Source organism: Salvelinus alpinus, chromosome 1, assembly GCF_045679555.1.
Source record: "Salvelinus alpinus chromosome 1, SLU_Salpinus.1, whole genome shotgun sequence".
Classification (NCBI taxonomy): domain Eukaryota; kingdom Metazoa; phylum Chordata; class Actinopteri; order Salmoniformes; family Salmonidae; genus Salvelinus; species Salvelinus alpinus.
In genome coordinates, this window is record NC_092086.1 from 41,610,579 (window position 1) to 41,635,605 (window position 25,027).

At 44.1% G+C, this 25,027-nt stretch overlaps 2 protein-coding genes and 1 pseudogene across 8 annotated transcripts; 1 reads left to right on the top strand and 2 right to left on the bottom strand.

The window, feature by feature from the left end:
* The first annotated feature begins 770 nt into the window (after positions 1–770).
* LOC139576255 (telomerase RNA component interacting RNase-like) lies at positions 771–2,811 on the top strand. Its single transcript, XM_071402086.1, has 3 exons — positions 771–1,622; positions 1,969–2,046; positions 2,144–2,811. Exons 1-3 carry the CDS (start codon positions 1,350–1,352, stop codon positions 2,246–2,248), a joined length of 456 nt encoding a protein of 151 aa, XP_071258187.1. The 5' UTR covers positions 771–1,349; the 3' UTR covers positions 2,249–2,811.
* A 203-nt stretch (positions 2,812–3,014) lies between these two features.
* On the bottom strand, positions 3,015–14,322 carry LOC139576222 (ubinuclein-2-like). 7 transcript variants are annotated; one of them, XM_071402043.1, is made up of 17 exons: positions 13,682–14,322; positions 13,176–13,307; positions 12,956–13,063; positions 12,158–12,286; positions 11,947–12,053; positions 11,302–11,767; positions 10,617–10,687; positions 10,363–10,492; positions 10,085–10,191; positions 9,844–9,954; positions 7,998–8,141; positions 7,655–7,705; positions 7,495–7,537; positions 6,242–7,369; positions 5,586–5,790; positions 3,826–3,894; positions 3,015–3,603 (listed from the first exon to the last, which is right to left on the bottom strand). In XM_071402043.1, the coding sequence occupies exons 1-17, from the start codon at positions 13,991–13,993 to the stop codon at positions 3,557–3,559; spliced, it is 3,360 nt and encodes a 1,119-aa protein (XP_071258144.1). In that variant the 5' UTR covers positions 13,994–14,322; the 3' UTR covers positions 3,015–3,556. The 7 variants fall into 7 exon arrangements, with proteins under 7 accessions (XP_071258144.1, XP_071258123.1, XP_071258174.1 ...); XM_071402022.1 differs by having other exon boundaries at positions 3,015–3,624; XM_071402073.1 differs by having other exon boundaries at positions 12,158–12,268; positions 13,682–14,321.
* A 388-nt stretch (positions 14,323–14,710) lies between these two features.
* Positions 14,711–19,129, bottom strand: LOC139560923 (intraflagellar transport protein 56-like; annotated as a pseudogene).
* Between the last annotated feature and the right edge of the window lie 5,898 nt (positions 19,130–25,027).

Sequence of the window (25,027 nt, forward strand, 5' to 3'; positions counted from 1 at the left end):
AGTGTGGCAGGCTTACAATGATCGCAACAACAAAAATAACATTTGAGAGTGCGCTGACCCTGGTGCTAGAGGGGGTACGCTGCTGGAGGTTGATCGTTTGAAGGGGTATGGGACTATAAAAAGTTTGGGAACCACTGCTCTAGGGCAATTCAGAAAGCTGACTGAGGAACTTATTACTGATGTTTGTTTTTTATGGCCGTGCCTTTTTTTCAGTTTGTATTTTGTGTTAATATTTTGATGTTTGTAGTTTCTGTAATTCCGGGCAGCTCATCTGTAAAAGAGACCTTGGTCCCAGTATTCAAACCTTTATTTAACTAGGCAAGTCAGTTAAGAACAAATTCTTATTTACAATGACAACCTACACCAGCCAAACCCGGACAAAGTTGGGCTAATTGTGTGCTGCCCTAAGGGACTCCCAATCACAGCCGGTTGTGAGACAGCCTGGATATGAACCAGGGTGTCTGTAATGATGCCTCAAGCACTGAGATGCCATGTCTTAGACCGCTGCGCCACTCGGGAGCCCTGAGTATGATTCCCTGATAAAATAAAGGTTAAATAAAAAGATAGGGTCAAGTAGTGGAATAGTAGTGAGGTTTTAATGTGTGAAGGGTTAGTTCGTAGGGCAATTTTTCTTCCCTTTTCCCTCCCCTTTTTATTTCAAGAAGTGTAATAAATTCACACTCCAGAACAGTAAACTGACACCGCCCACACAGTAGGTGGCGGCATGCACCTCTAACGAATGTTTGCGGACCGCCATAATACCATAGAATATTGACGTGCTGACGTAAATGATAAGCCGAAATTCAACATGGCCGATAACAAGTGAAAGAAAACCACATCTGGACAAATGTAGCCAATATATCAGTAATATACTTCACTTTGAGAGTCGTTTGAAAAAATATATTATTATATATCTAATGTGGTTAATTTGTGTTTTGCAATAGTTTAGCTACTCATGACACAATTGTTTGGTCACTAGCTGGTTTACATTTTTCGAATAACTAGCTAGATACAACGCTAACGTTAGCTAGCCACCAACAACAAGCCTGCGTTTTTTTTCGCCGTGAGGACCTGTGCTAGCTCACTGGGAGACGGACAAGTGTCGCTCCGATTAATTTATGGATTTCCACGTGTTTAATTTGACGGCTTCGTATGCTAGCTACTTTGCCTCGAAGTTTGTTGCTTAGTTTGGGGTTCGGGTGGAGTCTTGTCACCGATAGCATTTTTTTTGTCAATTAGCTAGCCGGCTTTAGTTTGCGTTATTGACACAAAACGGCCAGAGAGCACACCACTAGTTGCAGAAAGGCCTAAAGGAACTGAGCCCTTCTACGTCAAAAAAAAAAGCTAACATGGATCCGAAGCGTGGATACAACAGAAGACATCAAAACAGCAGCGATTCGAGCAGTAACAGCCCGGGGTCGCCAGCCAGTCCTGCACCGGGAGTCAGCAAAGCAGCGGCGGCCAATTCATTTGCTAATGATGGAAGCTTTATGGAGATGTTCAAGAAAAAAATGGAGGAAGAAAAAAAGAAAAAAGAAATGGACCAAGGATGCGGTGATAAAAGTACTGCTGACGAAGGACAATCGACACAGGAAAAGAAGACTCCAAGTGTGACCAGCTTTGTAAGGGGTTTGGCTGTTAGCTAGAGATTGTAGCCAATGGCAATGTCTCAATTAACAAATTACACACAAAAAATATCCACCACACACAGCTCGTTAGTGTATAGTTACATCACCATAGAGGGATACATTCACACGTGAAGAGGTGCACTGCAATGTCACCAACAAGTAACCTGAGATCCACATCAAGTCTAGACATTGGAAAGCATTCATTAGCTACTCGACTTCAGGAATGTTTCCGGTGATAACATAGGCTTTTTCTTTGTTCTCTCGTCGTGTAGTCTCCATCATTGGCAGTCCACCCACAAGGGCTCGTATAACGGTTTCAGTCTTCTATCCCCTAACCCAGGTGGGGAAGCGCAGAGGTGGCTCTAAATTGGCCCTCAAGACTGGCATGGTTGCGAAGATACAGAAAGTGGACCCTGAGGTTCAAGAAATATTTTTTGCCTGATAGTTTTGTCATGACGTCTTCATGAAATACCACTTTTCTAAACCATTGTCTAAATATTTATTCTGTTTTCCAGGTGGAGGGCAAGGGGGATGCCTGGACAAAATACATGGCAGAGGTGAAAAAGTATAAAGCCCACCAGTGTGGCGATGATGACAAAACCAGGCCTCTGGTCAAATAGACTCTAGAGGACCTTTAGAAAGAAACCAACAGGGATTGGGACAGCCATCAAACCTTCTGCATACTGCCAGACTCTTTACAGCTGTAGAAGCGATCACCTATTTTAATGTTTAATCTTGTTTTTCCTGTTTTCTTTTTGGGTTTAAATGAATGTCAGCTTGTGTGCTGTATGGGGCAATAGCATTTTGATGTGGAGTTAAGGCTTTTGGGATTGTATTGGAGTACATTACTGGTCCTGCTTGATTATTTAAGGGTTATACTGTCAGGATTGTAGCTCCTTGATTAAGTTGAGTAATTTTCTGAGTTTGAGATATGGCATTTGATGTCAGCTAAATCAAAGTTGAAATAAGCACCGCCCTTTGAACAGTGTGTTGTGCCTTGGGTGTGTTGGCTTTGTCTGGACCCAAAACCCTAAAGAACCTCTGCTGTTTCAACCTCAGTCTGGTGGAGGCACAAAGTTGTGCAGCCTTGTGTTTGACCATTTGGGCTGCTTTGGATAAGCAACCGTCAGGTAGTGTCTCCAGTTAGATTGTTACCCGACAAATAAACATTTGATTAATCAGACTCCAGGTAGCATGGTAAAGTGTTTCTTTGCAATGCTGACCATTTGTGGATTTTAAGAGCTGATAGACTAACTTTTCACTATGTGGATGTTATTGGCTTGTTTTCTATTTTTATAAGTTATGGAGTGTAGCACTTCGTGAAGGCACAAGACATGAGGGAACAGAATTACCCATGCTGATGACCATAAAGTCACCAATATACCATTTTGTTATAATCCTGCATAGATCATGGCTTGTTTTATTGAATTTGGTGGAGTTATGTACAGCAAAAAAATACAGCTCCGATCCCTAAACAAATTCAACAACGTTCGCATTTAGTATCATTTCTTACAGGTCTAGATAATTACATTGAAAAAGAAGCACCAAATAGACACACTAACCCAGGTATCAGAGAGGGAGTGTTGCACACTGACGCTAAAGAATAGTGCACACACACACCAACAAGTAGACCTCTCATTGATTCTCCCTCCCTGACCACAGTGATAAAGGTCTGTTCTGTAAACATTGACAAAAACAAACTTGTCATTAAGCCTTCCATTTTACAATATTTAAACAATTATCTAATTGCTGTTTAAAAAATAAGTAACAGCCGGAAGATTATCGAGAGGGTCCAATTCCCCATTTCATCCCCATCCTGTGTTTGGGCAGTTTCTGTTAGTCATTCATTCAAAGTCGTCCTAGTTCCTGATTTGTCCTGATAGCTGTCATATCATAGTGGATGTCCTCAGTGTTCCAAACAGGCGTGGTCAAAGAGACTTCCTCTTCACATCCCCTCCTTGGGTTTGATTGACATCTGGACAGGAAGGGTAGAGTTCTTGAAATATTGATAGGAAACAAAAACAAATATTTAAACATAACACAAATGACAACCACTGACATGACGAAAGCGACATGCATGCACAGAGACTACGGAGGGACAGACAGGGAAGATCTCCCCAAGAAGAGAAAAAAAAAGACTTGAAGTGACAGCGGGCTGAGAGGAGAGAGCGGGGTCACAGGGAAGGGCAGATTTTACCTGAGAAAGCGAGCTGTAAGTGAGGAGGCAGAGCAACCTGAGACCCTGACTGGAGACTCTTTAACAGATCTGAGGAGAGACAGGAGGACATGGGAGGGAGGAGGAGACACACAGGAGAGTGTAGGTCAAGGGCATGGTGAGATAGGAAAGGCAGTGTAGACGAAACAAGAATGGGAAGCAAGACAGAAGAAACAGGTTGAAAGGAAAAGAGATGAGCCAGGTCAAATAGTAAATGGATGTAAGAGCACAGGAGATCAATGGAAGAATAACATTTTAAAGAAGAGGCACAGCGGGATAAGGGGAGAAATGAGGAATAAATCAAAGAAACAATATGGGAGAATGTCAGACAAGGGAGAAAAACATTGCAGGCTTCCAGACACAGCATGGGGATTTAACACAATGGTCCAACAACATAAAATACACAAAAACAAACTATACACATACCCAGACATCAACATACACACAGACTAGACTAAAGCAACCCCATCTCGATCAGCTGTTCTACATTCAACTTTTGCTACTTTACAGCCTTATTCTAAAATTGATTAAATCACCCCCTCCCATCAATCTACACACAATAACTTATGATAAAGCAAAAACAGGTTTTTAGAAATGTTTGCAAAAAACCCTGAAACTTCACATTTAAATAAGTATTCAGACCCGTTACTCAATATTTTGTTGAAGATCCTTTGCTAGCGATTACAGCTTCGAGTCTTCTTGGGTATGACGCTACAGTCACAGGTCCTGAGCGCTCTGGAGTAGGTTTTCATTAAGGATCTCTCTGTACTTTGCACCGTTCATCTTTCCCTTGATCCTGACTAGTCTCCCAGTCCCTGCCGCTGAAAAACATCCCCACAGCAAGATGCTGCCACGACCATGATTTCCCATAGGGATAGTATTGGCCAGGTGATGAGTGGTGCCTGGTTCTCCAGATGTGACACTTGACATTCAGGCCAAAGAGTTCTTTAGGTGCCTTTTGGCAAACTCCAAGTGGGCTGTTGTGCCTTTTACTGAAGAGTGGCTTCCGTCTGGGCACTCTACCATAGAAGCCTGATTGGTGGAGTGCTGCAGAAATGGTTGTCCTTCTGGAAGGTTCTCCCATCTCCACAAAGCAACTCTGGAGCTCTGTCAGAGTGACCATCGGATTCTTGGTCACCTCCCTGACCAAGGCCCTTCTCCCCCGATTGCTCAATTTGGCCGGGCAGCCAGCTCTAGGAAGAGTCTTGGTGGTTCCAAACTTCTTACATTTAAGAATGATGGAGGCCACTGTGTTCTTGGGGACCTTCAATGCTGCAGACATTTTTTGGTAGCCTTCCCCAGATCTGTGCCTCAAAACAATCTATGGACAATTCCTTCGACCTCATGGCTTGGTTTTGGCTCGGACATGCACTGCCAACTGTGGGACCTTATATAGACAGGTAGGTGCCTTTCCAAATCATGTCCAATCAATTGAATTTACCACAGGTGGGCTCCAATCAAGTTGCAGAAACATCTCAAGGATGATCAATGCAAACAGGATGCACCCGAGATCAATTTCCAGTCTTATAGCAAAGGGTCTGAATACTTATGTAAAGAAGTTCGTTTTTAATTTTTAATACATTTGCAAACATTTCTAAAAACCTGTTTTCATTATGGGGTATTGTGTGTAGATTAAGGCTGTAATGTAACAAAATGTGGAAAGAGTGAAGGGGTCTGAATACTTCCCGAAATCACTGTACATTTTAGTTTTTTCATGTTTCTGTGGACTGGCTGTCACTCACTCTGGGTCAGGGAGAATGCTGAGCTGTTGCTGGCTGAGGAGCCGCTGGCCCCGGTGCTGGAGCCAGCTGTGCCCCCTAATGGGGGCAGGTTTAAGAGTGAAGGAAAGTGAAAGGGCAGGGACACAGGAACCAGCCCCCCCAACATCCCAAAGCCCAGTGGGAGAGACAGAGCAGAGCCAAGAAGACTGCTGCTGGCTGAGGACACCTGGAGAACAAAGGCATATAATTAAGCAATAAGGCCCGAGGGGGTGTGGTATATGGCCAATAATCCACAGCTAAAGGCTGTTCTTAAGCACAACACACTGTGGAGTGCCTGGATACAGCCCTTAGCCGTGGTATATTGGCAATATACCATAACCCCCTGAGGTGCCTTTATTGCTATTATAAAACTGGTTACCAACGTAATTAGAACAGTAAAAATACATGTTTTGTCATTCTCGTGGTATACGGTCTGATACACCACGGCTTTCAGCATTCAGGGCTCGAACCACCCAATTTTTTATTAGAAATATAGACCCAGACCAACATACAAAATATACAGAGATAAAATACATAAATACACAGACAACACAAACCACAGTAGACAAACTAATTTTGAACATATGCTGCACCATGACCTTGTCCCACCCAGCTACCATCTCTTATTTCTCACTTACCTGTGGCAACTGAGAAGAGACAGACTGTGTGGATACAGATTTAATAGGCTTAGCCCCCTGAATGGTTCCACCTGCCGGCCTTTGTCGCTGATTGGCCGAGGCTGTGGTAGGGGAGGGACTGGATCCCGAATGCTTGCTGATGGATGAGGTGTTGGTAAGGCTGGTGTTGGCGCTGCTGCTGATGATCTGAGAGGGGGTCTTCTGCCCTCCTGGAGGGGTGTAGCTGCCCTGGACAAGTTTGGCTGGCCCTCCCGGAGCACATGAGAAAGGTGGGCGGAACCCTGCTGGGCTTTTGGAGGAGTACTGGTGCATACTGGAAGCTGCCTGAGGCCTGGGATTGGTGGAGGGTGAGGAGAAGGTGGTGTGCGTTAAGGGGTTGGGCAGGCGAGGGGTGAGTTTGATGATGGGTGAGGTGCTGCTGTGGGAGGACTTGGTGAGAGTGGCCTGCATGGGGGTGATGAAGTTGGACTGCTGCTGAGCTTGGGCTCCTGAGAGAGAGTGGGAGAAGGAGGGAGAAGGGGAGGAGAGGGGGGTGTCACCGCTGTTGGCTTTAGTATTATTGCTGCCAAAGCCCTTCTGATTGGGGGGTGGCCGCGGCTTAGGCTGGGAGTGAGAGCCGGGAGCGTTGGCTTTACTCAGTCCCGTCCCAGCAAGCCTCTGAGTGCTCTGCACTGATTGTCTGTGAGCCTGAGCCAGAGCACCTCCACCCTTCATCGACCCCAACCCCTCGCTCCTCGCTGAGGACAGAGAAGGGGAGACGGTGGGAGGCCGAGAGAGAGAGGGGGAGGAGGAGGTAGAGACGTAGAGAGGTGTGTTGGAGCTGGGTGTGTTGATGCTGCTCTTCTTGTGCTTCTGGAGGAGAGGTGAGGCATGGAGGGAGGACGGGGCAGTCTTGGGCCTATCAGGGGAGGGGGGACTGTCCCCTTGGACCAGGCCCTTGGCTGCATTGCTGAGGAGGGCCAGGGCCTGGGAGATGGAGTCCAAGGCGGGGGCGGTCAGCTCTTCATCCAGGGAGTCCAGCAGACAGATGGTCTCAGTGGGGGACTGGGAGGGCCGGCAGGCCACTGGGGCTGCAGGGGAGGGCGTCGCACCAACTGAGGGGGTGGATCTCTGGACCCAACTACCCTCCTGGATCACCAAACAACATAGGAGATAGAAAGAGCAAACAATTAGTGTGATCTAAAACTATTCAAACAACAATGGTATTGAAATGTCAAGCATGCAAGCAGTGCATCAGACTGCAAAACACTAACCTTGGGTTTAGACTTGGGAGTAGGAACCATCTTTTTCTTGGCTCTGGATAACAGTGAAATCAAAAGGAATAAGAGTGCATAATTAAGAACACCAGTGTTAACCTTCACTTAAATATAGTGATTTTTAAAATAAGCAGAGTATATCAAAGTAATGACTCACGGATTGCCAGTGAGGTGACAATGAACCATGAGACTCTCTTTGAATAGCATCCTGAGGAGGAGAGGAACGTGGAGAGATTTTTTCAACCTTTATTTAACTAGGCAAGTCAGTCAAATTCTTATTTACAATGACGGCATACCAGGGAACAGTGGGTTAACTGTCTTGTTCAGGGGAAGAATGACAGATTTTTACCTTGTCAGCTCATGGATTTGATCCAGCAACCATTTGGTTACTGGCCCAAAGCTCTAACCACTAGGCTACCTGCCACCCCATGTGGTGTGGTGAAATGCAAACTAGGTTAAATGGTCAAATTGTATACTTTTATGCAAACGCACACACTGACCTGCCCTGCATCCAGCCCTTGGGCCACAGTGGTTTCACCTCAGTCTCCATGAAGGCCTTGAGATAGTCCTCTGGAGACTGGGAGCTCTGGCCCTCCAGCTCATAGCAGCCCAGCTTCACCCTCACCAGGTTACAGAGCAACATCCTACAGACAAACACACATTCCACCAACTATGCATTACAATTTCAGCTCCAGTGTTGGAGAATGATTCGTTCTTTTTGGACAACTCTTCTTACTGACTCGAGAGTCATGATTCGCTTTTCTGAGTGACTCGTTCATTTTAGTCGTTCATTTGACTTACTGGCTGCATTTAATTCTACAGCAGGATTAATACGCACTCCCTCTGTCACTCCGGAGATGTGCTCCGACCAACAACTGTTCGTCATATGAGCACAGGTAAAATAGATCATGCTGCAGGCAGCATAGAAAAGAAAAAATACATAAATTATTGCATGGTGCAAGAATGAATGCTATGATGGACACAGCTTTGTAGAACCAAAAGATACGTGGCTTCTGCTCAACAAACTCAAATCGTCGTGAACTGCGAACGATATTGTGCTTATCCCCCTCACGCCAATCAAGCAATGCATTCCGCCAAGAGTCGTTCACAATGCATTTGCATTTACAAAATAGCCTCCGATACTCTACTCAGCAAATTGGATGCAGTCTATCACAGTGCCATAAGTTGCCACCAAAGCCCCATATACTACCCACCACTGCAACCTGTATGCTCTCGTTGGCTGGCCCTCGTTACATATTTGTCGCCAAACCCACTGGCTCCAGGTTATCTATAGGTCTTTGCTAGGTAAAGCCCCGTCTTATCTCAGCTCACTGGTCACCATAGCAGCACGCGCTCCAGCAGGTATATTTCGCTGGTCACCCCCTAAGCCAATTCCTACTTTGGCCGCCTATCCTTCCAGTTCTCTGCTGCCAATGACTGGAACGAACTGCAAAAAAAATCACTGAAGCTGGAGACTCATATCTCCCTCACTAGCTTTAAGCACCAGCTGTCAGAGCAGCTCACAGATCACTGCACCTGTACATAGCCCATCTGTAATTAGCCCATCCAACTACCTCATCCCCCATACTGTTATTTATTTTATCTATTTTGCTCCTTTGCACCCCAGTATCTCTACTTGCACACTCATCTTCTGCACATCTATCACTCCAGTGTTTAATTGCTGTATTGTAAATATTTCGCCACTATGGCCTATTTATTGCCTTACCTCCCTTATCCTACCTCATTTGCACACACTGTATATAGACTTTTTCTATTGTATTATTGACTGCATGTTTGTTTATTCAATGTATAACTCTGTGTTGTTGTTTGTGTCGCATTGCTTTGCTTTATCTTTGCCAGGTCGCAGTTGTAAATGAGAACTTGTTCTCAACTGGCCTACCCGGGTAAATAAAAGGTGATTTATTTTTTTTATTTTAATTTTAAATCTAGTCCGGTTGCGGTCACAACTAGACTTTGTTTAAAATGTACCAAGAAATAAATCGTATTTGTATACCTAGCAATCAACAAATATACATTGTTTAAAGCACCATTATACAAGTCTGTCACAAACGACATCTCCAATAAGCCCATTATGGTGAACGACCTATGAACGAGATGCTTGTAGAATTATGACTATTTCTAGTTTTAGTTATCGTTCGCCGGGGTCCTGCATGCTTTGGGCGTTATTGACTCAAATGAACAAAATGAGTCGAAAGATTCATTCATTTGACTGAACGAGTCGAAAAGATCGGAGTCAGTAAAAGAAGTCGAACGTCCCATCACTACACTAAACCAAAACACCTATAACATAATTGTATGACGTTAAATTCACAAATGAGAGCTCACCTGAGCTTCTCATCCCAGACAAACTTCTTGCGAGGTCCCATCACTCTCTTCCCAGGCTTCTCCTCATCGTCCTCTTCTGACCCGTTCTTTTCCCCCTCTTCTGACTGCTGCCTGTAAATACACAACCCAGCGAGAATATTGACGAGGAGTGGAAAAATAGACAACAAGGGACAAAAGAGGAGGTATGAGAGGAAATAAGAGGTGAACAGAATGCAGGAGAAGGAGCCAGAGAAGGCCTTACTTGGCCACTTTGGCGATGCAGTCCATGTTGTATCTGGCGATCTGCTCTGGCATCACGCTGCACACAGCTAGCTTCAGCTTCAGTAGCGGAGCACGCAGACGGTCATCCTGGATGACAAAAGATGGAAAAGGTTACAATCACGCACACCAGATGACACTCACGCCACACACTCCGTTAACAAACAATCTACAATTAGATAGAAGAGAAGAACAGGCATATTATGTGCACACACAAACATACACATAAAATGTCAAACATTTTAGTGCATACACACATACCTGGATATTGAGGCTGAGTTTCTTTAGGCGTTTGAGCAGAGCCTCCTTGTTGCAGGGCACAAAGGCCTCGAGATGGGAGTAGACTGAAGAGCGCACTGCTGCCGGCTGCTCCTGGACCTGCAACTCAATACTGACCAACACACAGAGGAAGAGGGTTAGACATTGAGATAAACACTGACTAACACATACAGAGAGATGGTCAGGGGAGGAAAGAGGGTTTGTACTGTTGTAAAGAGCTCAGAGCAGAGACTCACTCCAGTAGGATGTTGTTCATGTCCAGCGTGAAGAACTTTTTCCTGCCCTCTTGATCAAACTGATGAGAAGCCTGTTTGTTGGAGAATAATTCAACTTCAGGGATTCTCTAAAACAAAATATAGTATGCTCAAATGGACACTGAAATGTAATGCAAATCAATCAATCGCCTGCCCTTTCACTCCTCTAAGCCTCACCTTGTCGTCTAAGCCTTTTTATTTTTTTTACTTCCTTCATTACAGTACCTCTCGCTCGCTCGCGGCCTCCTCTCCTCCCTGCCTCCACTCCTCTTCCTGATATTCCCCTCTTGCCCCTTCCCTTTACCCTCACCGTTCTGTCAGAGAGAGTTGGCACTTCTTTTCCCCTCATCATCTCCCTCAAAGAACATCACTGCTCTCTTGTTTCCACAGCAAACTCTACTTCTCACTCCTACTTGTGCCCCTGAGAGAATGCATGTGTTACTCCGGTCTCTTTATGGAAGGAAATATCAGAATGGTGACAATCACTTTTCGTTTTTAAAGAAAAAAAAATCTATGCATTCCATGTAATGTGCTTGAACGTTTTCAACGAGCAGCGAGGGCCTTTAGACCCTACAAATCAAATAAAGAAACTGACTGAAGACCTAAAATATCTCTAAATATGAAATATATCTGCAACTGGATTTGATTGAAGATGTCAGTCACTTACCACTCTGAGGTCCTCAATGCGCTTACTGAGAGGGGCAGACAGTCCATTAGGCAGAGGAGGAGGGGGCAGGAGACCTCCTTGTGCCCCCTGGACCCTACCCTGGACCCTACCCGGAGCACCGTTCTCCCCCTGCGCAGGGCTGGAGGGCTGAGGAGAGTCCAGCAGCCCAAAGTCTAGGTCGCCCATCATGTCCTGCAGCATGTCGTTGTTATTGGCTGAGCCCAGCAGTGACATCATGGCAGGGTCGTTGGCCAGATCGGCCATGCTGATGTCGCTGGGTTTAGGGTGTGCGTTGAGCAGGGCACTGTTGGCATTGTTCTGGCCACGGGGCAGGCCCGGGTTCTTCTTGCGGTTCTCCTCCTTCTCCCGCGTGAAGCGGCGGAGCATGGCGGCCAGATTCAGAGAGTCCTTCATCAACTTCTTCCTTTTCTTCTTCTCTGGCCGGTGGACATTCAGGCCAGACGCTCTGAAAGATAACATAGGACCGTTGAGTTGCTACATGGAGCTTGTTACAAGCCATAGACATATAGCATAACTATGAAGCACACGGCTCAAGTCAAAGTCGGGCAATAAGTTCATACATCATATGAGCTTATACATCAGTTAACTTCAGAAGTGGCACAACAGATGTAGAACATTGCTCACCCCTGCTTTGGCATCCTGATCTTCCTGGGCTTTTTCTCATCCATGTTACTGCCATCTTGCTTTTTCATTCGCTTCTTTATCACACGCTCCTCACCATCTTTCAACTTCTACAGACAGGAGGAACAAAAACTGAGCTTGTCACATGATATAGAAATAGAGTTTAACACTGAATAACATTTGTTCATATATTGAAAAGGTGTGTGTAACCCACCTTGAAGTCCTCTCCCTCTGACTCGGAAGCTGCTCTGAACTGCAGGGTGCCAGTGTTGATGTAGAACCCTCCCAGCTTAGTGTTGAGGGAGGCTGGCACCAGCTCATCATACTGAGGGGAAGAAAGTAGCTAAGGGATAATCAACAAGGGGCTATGTATTCTCTGGAAAATAATAAACAACATGGAAGGTGTGTTCGACTACACGCTAGTGGAGATGAACTAACCTTCCATGGAGTTGCATTATTTTCTGAGTTGATTTTCCCTTTTATACCATGGCTATAATTGAACAAATTTACAATTAGAAATTTGTTCAGCATCCACTGAAGTAGCTAGCAAGTTTACTTGATATAGTAGCTACAGTAGTTGCCTTGGTAACCAAACAAACAGCTTGCTATTATAAAAATCAAATTCAACAATGCCAATACTGTTCTCAACTCAACTTTTGCTTTCAAATGCAGCTCAAACATAGAACATGTAAGAATGAACTGTAGCTATTGAATTCTACCGTGCTGATATGCCGTGCATTATAGGGAAATAATGCACGCTCTAGAATGCGCTTCAAGCCAATCAGGAAATACTATTCAACAATGCCATGGCATAACGGGTTACAAACAGCAGATAAACTAATAAGTATGGGAGAGAGGAACGCAATGTGTTAATGAAAAAGGATCTATGATACAGAGGCTAGGGGTAAAGTGCAAATATGTTAAAGCATATGTTGATGCTTGTTTACATGAGTCTTAAGTCTGTTCACAAAGGAAGGATTCTGCAGTATATGAGCAGACAGAGGGTACTTACAGCCTCAGAGTTATCAATGAATGGGTCAGTCTCATCGTAGCCAAAACCAATGTCGATGAGATCCTGCACCCTGTCCTTACGCTTCTTTTTCCCTGTATTGACCTGTGACTAGAGGAAACAAACAACTACAGTTGACTAGGTGAAAATATACAACGCAAATTAAACTAATTCAATCTATGTGTAGACCTATTTGTTTCCCCCACAAAGTAAAGGGACCTACATATTTGCTCTCAAATTTCTTGGCGAGCGCCTCTACTTCTCTTCTCTCCTTCTCGTTGTCTGCAAAGGGGTCGTTGGGGTCCAGGGCTGGCATCAGGTCTTTAGGAGGTCCTGGAGCAGAAGGCTTCTTCACCTTCAAGAGACAATCAGGCATGTCAGGAAATAAGAGTAGGTAAAATGGGTTCAACAGTGGATTCTTAGTAGCTTAAAATGTCATCTTAAAAGTTGTACCTCCAGCAGGATGGGAACTAGATGTGTCATTACCATATTATATGATTTATATAACGGTAACATAAACATTCATATCAAAATTAGATGAATATTATAGCCTACATTAAGTTGGCATGCTTACATCATATCTAAGAATACTGTAGCTACCGTTGGCCAACATCGCTCTTGTTGACAACAGCACCATAGCCTCGAGAGCTTACACTTCAAGCTGCCTACGCGTTCACCGGCCCAGCCTGCTGTTATCACTTGTAGCCTTGACTGATTTCACGTCTTTACCTGAGTAGATTGAACAAGTTCACTGTAGTTGAATTCAGCAGATCCCCGTTCGCTGGGTTCGGGCAAGGAGAGGTTCAAGCGCACTGTTACACGTTTTGTTTCCGCTGAATCCCCGTCACCGGCTTTCACGATACCGAATGGACTAGCACCAGTACCACCTCCTAGCCTGGTTGCTGCACTTCCACCCCCTCCATCTTCCCCCAAACTGATTTCGGCCTCATCTTCCCGGCGGCGTTTCTTTGAATCCGAAGGCGGTGCATTGTTGTTAAAGGAAGAGATTGTGACAAACGGTACTTTTCTCGGTTCGGCCATTTGATGCTGACCGTCACAGAGCCCCTCGGTACGAACACACAAGGGAGGACGAGACTTCACTGAACTAACGTTACTGTAGCTTGCTATCTAAAATTGGGAATATTCGACAACTAACGTTAGCTAGCTAGATGGTAAACTATGTCAGGTAATAAAATGCCTTAAACCACACAGTTTTATCTTCTGAACTTCCCAGGTTAGCTCCGGGGTCTTTAAATCACGAGGAAGAGTAGTTTTAGTTGTTTACATTAAATTGTTCGGTAGCTACCGCAAGTAGGCATCTGAAGTAGCCATCTTGACCATTATTATCATTATTCAGTGAGAGTAGTAACTGGGCGTGCGTACGAAATGAAAGCGGAAACAGAACAGTCAGGGAGCAGTCTTTGACCAATCATAGGGCGAGAACGCCCTTCAAGAACCGCCCACTTTGCATACTAGCGCGAATATGGAGAATCGATTGTTCCCTGACTCTGGCACGCGGGATGTTTTGACGAGGTTCCTTTTGAACACTTTTCCCTGGACTGAACGCACTAACAAACAACACAGGACTACCCTTCATTAGAAAATATGCATTGAAACCAACAAATTCTCCTGTTTTATATTTCTGTATGCATGATAAGCACGGGTCTTTATGTGCTCTAAAACGTTATGTCAAGGCCAGAGATAGTAAAAGCACAGATGTGGTATAAGATTTATATGCAAATATGTACAGAATAAATTTGCAAAAAAAAACGACACCAATACATTGTACTAACAAAATAACAAACAGGAAAGAGATTAATGTATAATGAACAAACTTGCACTTTTGGTGAATTTTTGCATTTGACTGTCAGTTTGCCCAAATGACCCTTTTCTTCATATAGGCTATGCATTCTTAAGTACGGAATGATAACATCACAGAGAAACCCTGTTGTCCTTGGCCCATTTCTTCAGAATGTATTCCACCTGAGGATTCCCAGTGTGCTTCAGCAAGGGCAGCACTCCCTCAAAGCCTCCCTGTAAAATACACACAATTGAGCACATTATGGTAACATAAACACTCACATTGTTAGACTTCAGCAATGCAAAATACAGCCCATCATGTCAAAAAATGTGTAGGTCACTGAGCTGAGGACAGATTATTTTAACGCTATACAAAGTGGTGACATTCATGATCCTATATCAATCCAATAGATTGCTACGGTAGACATGGTACCTACCTGGGTTCTCTGCTGGCCAAAATATACCCACACAGGCTCCCCTTTGCCCTCCCAGTATTCAGGGTTGGGGTCCAATCTCTCCAAGACATCAAATGCCTTTGCTGAGTAGTAGAACTGGCCCATCTGTAGATGAGATGAGAGAAGAGTTACACATGGTGCAAATCAGTGGTGTAAAGTACTTAAGTAAAAACACTACTTAGGTCGTTTTTTGGGGTATTTTTGACTACTTTTACTTTACTACATTCCTAAAGAACATGATGTACTTTTTACTCCATACATTTTCTCTGACACCCAAAAGTACTCGTTACATTTTTAAATCATATACTTATCAATAGAACATCCCTGGTCATGCCTACTGCCTCTGATCTGGCGGACTCAATTGGAGTGTTGGAGTGTCTGTAAATAAATAAAAAACTAGAAAAAGTGTGCATCTGCTTTGCTTAATATTAGGAATTTGAAATTCTTTATACTTCTACTTTTACTACGTAAGTATTTTTTTACCAATTACATTTGATACTTAAGTATATTTCAAACATCAATATTCTATGTGGACACAAATATGTGTCAGGGTATTATGCTGTGCTTACCTTGACAGAGTTGAGGTAGATGAGCACATCCTCAAACTGCCTGAGCAGAAAGAAACAAGAAGCCATGCACTGTCTGCCAGGGATGGTGTCTAAGACACAGGGAAAGGAATTGTTAAAGAAAGCACCAGTGTAAAAACGCATTTACCATTGAATTAGTGCAGTACAAAAATGTAATTCTAGTCAGTATTTTAAATATCTGAAGGAGCACTCACCACATTCGCTAGCTGAGCCACCAACCAGCTGGAAAAACTGCTGAGCAATCGTCAGAGATTGCTCAGAGAGATGATCTCTCTGTAATGGAAAAATTACATGATAATGTCACACAAACAAAATCAGGTGGGTATCAAGGCAGAACTATATATATATACTGTACATGAATCTATAGTTATATATTTACACTGAACAAAAATATAAAACCCAACAATTTCAAAGATTTTACTGAGTTACAGTTCATATAAGGAAATCGGTCAATTGAAGTAAATGCATTAGGTACTAATCTATGGAATTCACATGACTGGCAATACAGATATGCATCCGTTGGTCACAGGTACCTTCAAAAAAAGGTTGGGACATGGATCAGAAAACCAGTCATTATCTGGTGTGACCACTATTTGCCTCATGCAGCACAACACATCTCGTTCGCATAGAGTTGATCAGGCTGTTGATTGTGGCCTGTGGAATGTTATCTCACTCATCTTCAATGGCTATGCGAAGTTGCTGGATATTGGTGGGAACTGGAACACGCTGTCCTACACATCAATTCAGAGCAACCCAAACATACTCAATGGGTGACATGTCTGGTGACTATGCAGGCCATGGGAGAACTGGGACATTTTCAGCTTCCAGGGATTGTGCACAGATACTTACGACATGGGGCTGTGCATTATCATGCTGAAACATTAGGTGATGGAGGCCGATGAATGGTACGACAATGGGCCTCTCTGTGCATTCAAATTACCATCGATAAAATGCAATTGTGTTCGTCGTCCGTAGCTTATGCCTGCCCTTACCATAATCCCACCGCCACCATGGGGCACTCTTCACAACGTTGACATCAGCAAACCATTCGCCCACATGACGCCATTCACGTGGTCTGCAGTTGTGAGGCCAGTTGGACGTACTGCCAAATTCTCTAAAACGACGTTGGCGGCAGTTTATGATAGAGAAATCAACATTCAATTCTCTGGCAACAACTCGTGGACATTTCTGCAGTCAGCATGCCAATTGCACGCTCCCTCAAAACTTGAGACATGTATGGCATTGTATTGTGTGACAAAACTGCACATTTTAAAGTGGCCTTTTTTTGTCCCCAGCACAAGGTGCACCTGTGTCATTGATCATGCTGTTTAAATGAATCAGCTTCTTGATATGCCACACCTGTCAGGTAGATGGATTATCTTGGCAAAGGAGAAATGCTCACTAAGATGTAAACAAATTTGTGCACAGAAAGCTCAATGAAACAAGGGAACAACACCTTACATGTTGCGCTTATATATTTTTTCAGTGTAGTATCTAAATGTATCTCTGGTACTCACCGACCCCATCTCCTGCCCGAGTGCAGCATTCACAACCCCCTTCAAGATGTACTCCTGAAAAAAAGGCAGGGAGAGGTTACAGCACATATGCACTTACCAAACACCACAATCCATTGAGTTTATGGCTGCACTAACCCTGGCAAAGAGAGGAGGAGGATAGGGAAAGAGGGGGAGATGGCGAGAGAGAGCTTACTGTACGCTGATGTACATTAAGACTAACACTGCCCTGAACCTGAGAAAGAGAGTGAGAGAGAGAAAGGGGGAGGTTAATACACAAACGCCTACCACAAATGACTACCCTGCAAACGTAGAACTACACTGCAAACTACACTATCCTTGTAGAAGGAGGAAGAGGAAAAGGGAGAGCAAGGAAGAGAGGGTAAGATTACTGGACCCTAAAATAGCTGAGAGGCAGGAGACGAATGATAGGCGGGTTGAAAAAATAAAAAGGGAGGGAGAGAAATCTGGAAATGGTGAATGGAAATAGAGGAATGAACCTGTGGTGTGGTGGGTTCTAAGTCTTTGATGAGCTGGTAGGACTCCTGGACATCATCTGAGAGAGATAGACAAATACAATTACTATCCATATATTAACAGTAAAAAAAACACACTTAGTTATCAATCAGTTATCATTAGATTGGCTAGTCAGTAATAAAAGTGGCGGCCCACCTTCTCTGAGGTAGTAGATGACCAGATTGAGACGAGCCTCAGTAATGACATCAATTAGCGCAGGCAGCACTTGCAAGGCCCCCTCCCCGCTACGAAACACCACCTGAACACCAGAGAACAGCCAGCACCTCCTGGTACACATCGTAGTAGTCCAGCTTGTAGTAGCACACAGAGCCACATACACATTCAGGGCCAGGAAGTCTCTGCAGCAGACACAGTATGAACAGAGCATGAGCTCCGCCGACTCACAGTAGGTACAATGAATCTCTCTTTCCCAACCTCTCACCTGCACAAGCAGTCACTATCCTCCTCTCCAGTCTCCGTTATCTTCTCTCTGCCTCAACACAGGGAAACTATCACTCTCCCTCCCTCCACTCCCTCTCTAACTCCCCCTCTCATAGTCTGTGCCGCTACTCCCATATGTGTCAGGATTACATTTGGAGTGTTGCCCGGTTTCTCTGTCACTCTGTGGTGCATTCTGGTGCCTGTCACCTGTTCTGCAGCAGGATGCGTTTGTAGATGTCGATGGCCTCCTGGTAGTGGGAGCGCATGTAGTGGATGGAGGCCAGGCTGAGCTGGTCCTCTGTCACATCCTCCAACTCCTGGTGGAAACCCATCAGCTGCTTCTCATCATTTAACTGGAAAAAAATAGACCAAAAATAAGGGTATAAAATAACAAATTCTGTTATATAAGTTGTTTGGTACCATAGCACTGAATGAATGAGTTAGCGATAAGGGCGAAAGCTGACCTTGTGAGCCAAGTGGAACAGTAGTCAATTCTGCAGCTGGCATTTAGCGGCTGAAAGAGGTAGAGGAAGCACGTAAGGTCAGGGAGAAAAGGTCTTTAATTTTCCATATCACCTTTTGTAATAAAGCAACAAAATGTGAGAATGGGGAACACGGTGGATGAGGTACCCTTGCGTGAAGCCTCCTCTGCTTCTTTGTAAAGCCCCAGGAAGAAGAGAGTACTGGCCAGGTAGACCCACACATCCGGGCGGCAGTCTGGTTTGTCTGTCAGGGCCTTGTATTCCTGAGGAAGGAATAGACACATAGGTATTAGTTCATGTCTCACACAATCAAAAACAGGAAAATACTTTCACACATCCAAACCAATGTTACTGAATTCAATAAAGGTTTTCAAACCTCCATGGCTCTCTTATAGTCACCAAGGTGGAAAGCACAGTAGGCCAACCACAGGTCTGCATCCTCTCCTCGCTCGCCAACATTGCGCTGAAACTGAGCAAATTCAACCATATTGATAGGATGAGCATCTTATTTCGCAGACAGTAATGTAAGCACTGCATTGTTCAAAGATATAACAGCTCTATAAACCTATATGTCACACTTCAGGAGGCATGCAGCCAGAGTGGCATTTACCTCCAACAACGTAATGGCCCCCAGATAATCTCTTTGAATTAGGAAGTCCTCCACAAGCGGTGACTTTTTTTCTTTTATCTTCTTATTTACTGGGATCTCCCCACCAACAGCTGCTGGCTTTACTCTGGAAAGAATCTGAGAGAATGAATATGAAAATTATAATTATATAGAACTCCACAGCCGGTGCTGTCCACAACAGAGTCAGCCATAATTACTAAGGGCCCATCCAACTAGTTACTTGTCTCAAACCTGTGGCTGGGCTGCAACCTGGTCTCAAAGCATTTTGTATTATTCTCTATGTAAATCAGATTTAGCATGATCTGTTTCGTATGAAATGTATTAATTTGTGGATGTCCATCGCCCATATCGTATGATATGTTACGAATTTGCTAAACATACACTATGTAACCATACAACCTAAGTAACCATCTGTCTTGTAACCATACCAAACATGACATACTAATTTCAGTATCCTGGATTTAAGTGTACTGTTACATATGTTACGGTCTAGTCTATGAGACCAGGCTGGCGTGCTAGGTAAAGTTAGATTTCTGCAACAACAAAAAAATATATAATAATCATCCAGCACAGCAATGTTTACAGACTTCTTCGTGTGGTAGCTAACCTAACATTAATGCTAAATTGCATAGACTACTAAGCAAAGGTTCAATAGCTAGCTAGCTAACTGGGACATTCCTAACACCCCGGCCGTCCTACAATCTAAGCTAGATGCCCTCAATCTCACACAAATTATCAATGAACCTACCAGGTACAACCCCAAATCCATAAACACGGGCACCCTCATAGATATCATCCTAACCAACCTGCCCTCCAAATATACCTCTGCTGTCTTCAACGAGGATCTCAGCGATCACTGCCTTATTGCCTGCGTCCGTAATGGGTCCGCGGTCAAACGACCACCCCTCATCACTGTCAAACGCTCCCTAAAACACTTCAGCGAGCAGGCCTTTCTAATCGACCTGGCCCGGGTATCCTGGAAGGATATTGACCTCATTCTGTCAGTAGAGGATGCCTGGTTGTTCTTTAAAAGTGCTTTCCTCACCATCTTAAATAAGCATGCACCATTCAAAAAAAATGGAACCAGGAACAGATAAAGCCCTTGATTCAACTCAGACCTAACTGCCCTTGACCAGGACAAAAACATCCTGTGGCGTACTGCATTAGCATCCAATAGCCCCCACGATATGCACATTTTCAGGGAAGTTAGGAACCAATATACACAGGCAGTTAGGAAAGCAAAGGCTAGCTTTTTCAAACAGAAATGTGCATCCTGTAGCACAAACTCCAAAACGTTCTGGGACACTAAAGTCCATGGAGAATAAGAGCACCTCCTCCCAGCTGCCCACTGCACTGAGGCTAGGAAACACTGTCACCACCGATATATCCACGATAATTGAGAATTTCAATAAGCATTTTTCTACGGCTGGCCATGTCTTCCACCTGGCTACCCCTACCCCGGTCAACAGCCCTGCACCCTCCACAGCAACTTGCCCAAGCCTCCCCCATTTCTCCTTCACCCAAATCCAGATAGCCGATGTTCTGAAAGAGCGGCAAAATCTGGACCCCTACAAATCAGCCGGGCTAGACAATCTGGACACTCTCTTTCTAAAATTATCCGCCACAATTGTTGCAACCCCTATTACTAGCCTGTTCAACCTCTCGTATCGTCTGAGATCCCCAAAGATTGGAAAGCTACCACAGTCATCCCCCTCTTCAAAGGGAGAGACACTCTAGACCCAAACTATTACAGACCTATATCTATCCTACCTTTCTAAGGTCTTCGAAGTCAAGTTAACAAACAGATCACCGACCATTTCGAATCCCGCCGTACCTTCTCCGCTATGCAATCTGGTTTCCGAGCTGGTCATGGGTGCACCTCAGCCACGCTCAAGGTCCTAAACGATATCATAACCGCCATCGATAAGAGACAATACTGTGCAGCTGTATTCATCGACCTGGCCAAGGCTTTCGACTCTGTCAATTTTTTTTATTTTACCGTTATTTTACCAGGTAAGTTGACTGAGAACACGTTCTCATTTGCAGCAACGACCTGGGGAATAGTTACAGGGGAGAGGAGGGGGATGAATGAGCCAATTATAAACTGGGGATTATTAGGTGACCATGATGGTTTGAGGGCCAGATTGGGAATTTAGCCAGGACACCGGGGTTAACACCCCTACTCTTACGATAAGTGCCATGGGATCTTTAATGACCTCAGAGAGTCAGGACACCCGTTTAACGTCCCATCCGAAAGACGGCACCCTACACAGGGCAGTGTCCCCAATCACTGCCCTGGGGCATTGGGATATTTTTTTAGACCAGAGGAAAGAGTGCCTCCTACTGGCCCTCCAACACCACTTCCAGCAGCATCTGGTCTCCCATCCAGGGACTGACCAGGACCGACCCTGCTTAGCTTCAGAAGCAAGCCAACAGTGGTATGCAGGGTGGTATGCTGCTGGTTCAATTCTCGGGCCGACTCTTTTCTCTGTATACATCAATGCTGTCGCTCTTGCTGCTGGTGATTCTCTGATCCACCTCTACGCAGACGACACCATTTGGTATACTTCCGTCCCTTCTCTGGACACTGTGTTAACTAACCTCCAGACGAGCTTCACTGCCATACAACACTCCTTCTGTGGCCCCCAACTGCTCTTAAATGCAAGTAAAACTAAATGCATGCTCTTCAACCAATCGCTGCCCGCACCTGCCCGCCCGTCCAGCATCACTACTCTGGACGGTTCTGACTTAGGTATTTCCACATATTCTAGGTGTCTGGTTAGACTGTAAACTCCCCTTCCAGACTCACATTAAGTATCTCCAATCCAAAATTAAATCTAGATTCAGCTTCCTATTTCGCAACAAAGCATCCTTCACTCATGCTGCCAAACATACCCTCGTAAAACTGACTATCCTACCGATCCTTGACTTTGGCGATGTAATTTACAAAATAACCTCCAATACTCTACTCAGCAAATTGGATGCAGTCTATCACAGTGCCATCCGTTTTGTCACCAAAGACCCATATACTACCCACCACTGCGACCTGTATGCTCTCGTTGGCTGGCCCTCGCTTCATATTCATCGTCAAACCCACTGGCTCCAGGTCATCTATAAGTCTTCGCTAGATAAAGCCACGCCTTATCTCAGCTCACTGGTCACCATAGCAGCACCCACCCGTAACACGCGCTCCAGCAGGTATATTTCACTGGTCACCCCCAAAGCCAATTCATCCTTTGGCCGCCTATCCTTCCAGTTCTCTGCTGCCAATGACTGGAACGAATTGCACAACAACAACAAAAAATCACTGAAGCCTCATATCTCCCTCTCTAAATTTAAGCACCAGCTGTCAGAGAAGCTCACAGATCACTGCACCTGTACATAGCCCATCTGTAAATAACCCATCCAACTACCTCATCCCCATACTGTTATTTTTGTTTGAACTTTGCACCCCAGTATCTCTATTTGCACATTAATCTTCTGCACATATATCACTCGTGTTTAATTGTAATTATTTCGCCACTATGGCCTATTTATTGCCTTGCCTCCCTTATCTTACCTCATTTGCACACACTGTATATAGCATTTTCTATTGTGTTATTGACTGCATGTTTGTTTATTCCATGTGTAACTATGTTGTTTGTGTCGCACTGATTTGCTTTATCTTGGCCAGGTCGCAGTTGTAATTGAGAACTTGTTCTCAATGGCCTACCTGGTTAAATAAAGGAAATAAAATAACAGTACGTTAATGTTAGCGAACGTTACGTTAGCGTAGCTGCATTCATAAAGCAAACACTTACCATGGCCAGTGGAAATTGTCGTTACGAAAGCACAGTAACAGCGCTCAGATAATCAGACAATATACAGTGTGGAGAACAAGTATTTGACACTGCCGATTTTGCAGGTTTTCCTACTTACAAAGCATGTAGAGGTCTGTCATTTTTATCATAGGTACACTTCAACTGTGAGAGACGGAATCTAAAAAAAAATCCAGAAAATCACATTGTATGATTTTTAAGTAATTAGCATTTTATTGCATGACAATGTTTTGGAAATTAGTTTTACTTTAGGCTTATGTAATCATATTTCAAATTCATTTAATCTAAAGGCTCCAAGATGTGCAAAAGTTGAAACGTAAGTATTTTCGTTTTTAGAAGATGCCAAACCAGCAGAGGTCACAGACAAAAAAAATCCTATACAATACCAGAAACATCTGCAAAAAGACAGATGCTGAAAGAAAAAAGGGAAATCTGAGCTTACAAAAGCGAGAACAAAGCAGCAAGAGAAGGCAATGGAAATGGAACCAACAGAATAGCAGATGTTAAAGACAAGTTGCAATGGAGACCTACCCATCAGGCAACACACCACCTTAGTCACCAGATGACTTGCAGCCAGAGGGCAAAATACATGCCCCTAACACCCCTTCATTGTCTGAAACATTATTGCAGTTAAAGCAAAAGTATTAAAACATGCGCAGTGCCAAGGACAAACAAGTGGCTTCAAAAATGCTCACAGGCAACATCCTGAAAAATATGGCCTAGTAAAAGCTGCAAACAGAGAATTTGGATTTTCAGCAAAAGCAATGAGGGCAAACGAAAACAGGCCAACAAGTCTTCAATACTCCAGGAGAAAGCAATGTAACAGAATCAGAACAGCCACAGAAGAGAAAAATCACTAGAATCTATGAACGTGATAACAGTAGATCAACATGGAAAGAGGACACACAAGGAACAAGACAAACAAGCAGAAGCACTTCTTGAATGGCACAATTCAGAACCTTAATCACAATTTTAAGAGGAAATATTCGGAGATTAAAATGTCCTATGAATTCTGCAAAATACTTCCTTTTGGGTTGTCAAGCCAACAGTCGATAGGGACACGTCTCTGCTAAACCCACACCAACCTCCAGTTCATGGTGGAAAACTACAATATCACAGTGATCAGCTGCAGCTTGAGTCTTTGTGCTGTGAGAACCTGAAGAGTGCATGTACACAGTGCTCCCTTTTCCAACCAAAAGAGCTGAAAACATCTGCCTTTGATACTGGTGAGAAGACATGGTGTTTGAGTGGAAAACAAAGCAAAAAAAAGAAGAGAAACATGGATGTCCCTCTACATTTGTCAGTAAAAGAAAAAGTGTGGCTCACTGTAGACTACTGGAGAACTTGTCCAAAGGATTGAAAAGAGAAGTTGGGGAAACATGTACAACATTTGACACCAATACTCCAGAGAATTAAAAGACCAACTGCAGAAAGAGGCGATCGTGCATATTGACTTTGCAGAGAATTACCTGTGTAAATTCAATGAAATCCAGGCATTTCACTTTGCTCACTGAGCTCTTCTATGCGAATGACCCCTCTGCAATCTGGGCCCATCTCTCAAAAACACTGGCCTACTTCATTGAGCATGGCCCATCAGCTCCTTTGAGTCCAACTTTGTCATGTTTAACAGTTGATTAAAAAATATATTTTACATGTCATCTCCACCTCACCCATATGATGTAATTGAGTAGGATTTGTTTTAGATCGGGAAATAAGTTCAAATGTTGGGCGGAAATATCTTATTTGTCATTGTTTTCAGCTGTCACAAAGGCAAGTTTATACATTCAGGCATGTTGAGTTATGAAAACCTTAATAACCACTTAATACACACAAG

What these genes read in the sequence shown, in the direction of transcription:
- LOC139576222 (XM_071402022.1), bottom strand. Translation starts at nt 13,993, where the DNA reads ATGGCCGAACCGAGAAAAGTACCGTTTGTCACAATCTCTTCCTTTAAC. An exon ending in AACTTGTTCAATCTACTCAG is followed by an intron (nt 13,308 to 13,681) that starts GTAAAGACGTGA and finishes TGTCTCTTGAAG; the next exon opens with GTGAAGAAGCCTTCTGCTCC. An exon ending in AGAAATTTGAGAGCAAATAT is followed by an intron (nt 13,064 to 13,175) that starts GTAGGTCCCTTT and finishes TGTTTCCTCTAG; the next exon opens with TCACAGGTCAATACAGGGAA.
- LOC139576255 (XM_071402086.1), top strand. Translation starts at nt 1,350, where the DNA reads ATGGATCCGAAGCGTGGATACAACAGAAGACATCAAAACAGCAGCGAT. An exon ending in CTCCAAGTGTGACCAGCTTT is followed by an intron (nt 1,623 to 1,968) that starts GTAAGGGGTTTG and finishes CCCCTAACCCAG; the next exon opens with GTGGGGAAGCGCAGAGGTGG. An exon ending in TACAGAAAGTGGACCCTGAG is followed by an intron (nt 2,047 to 2,143) that starts GTTCAAGAAATA and finishes TCTGTTTTCCAG; the next exon opens with GTGGAGGGCAAGGGGGATGC.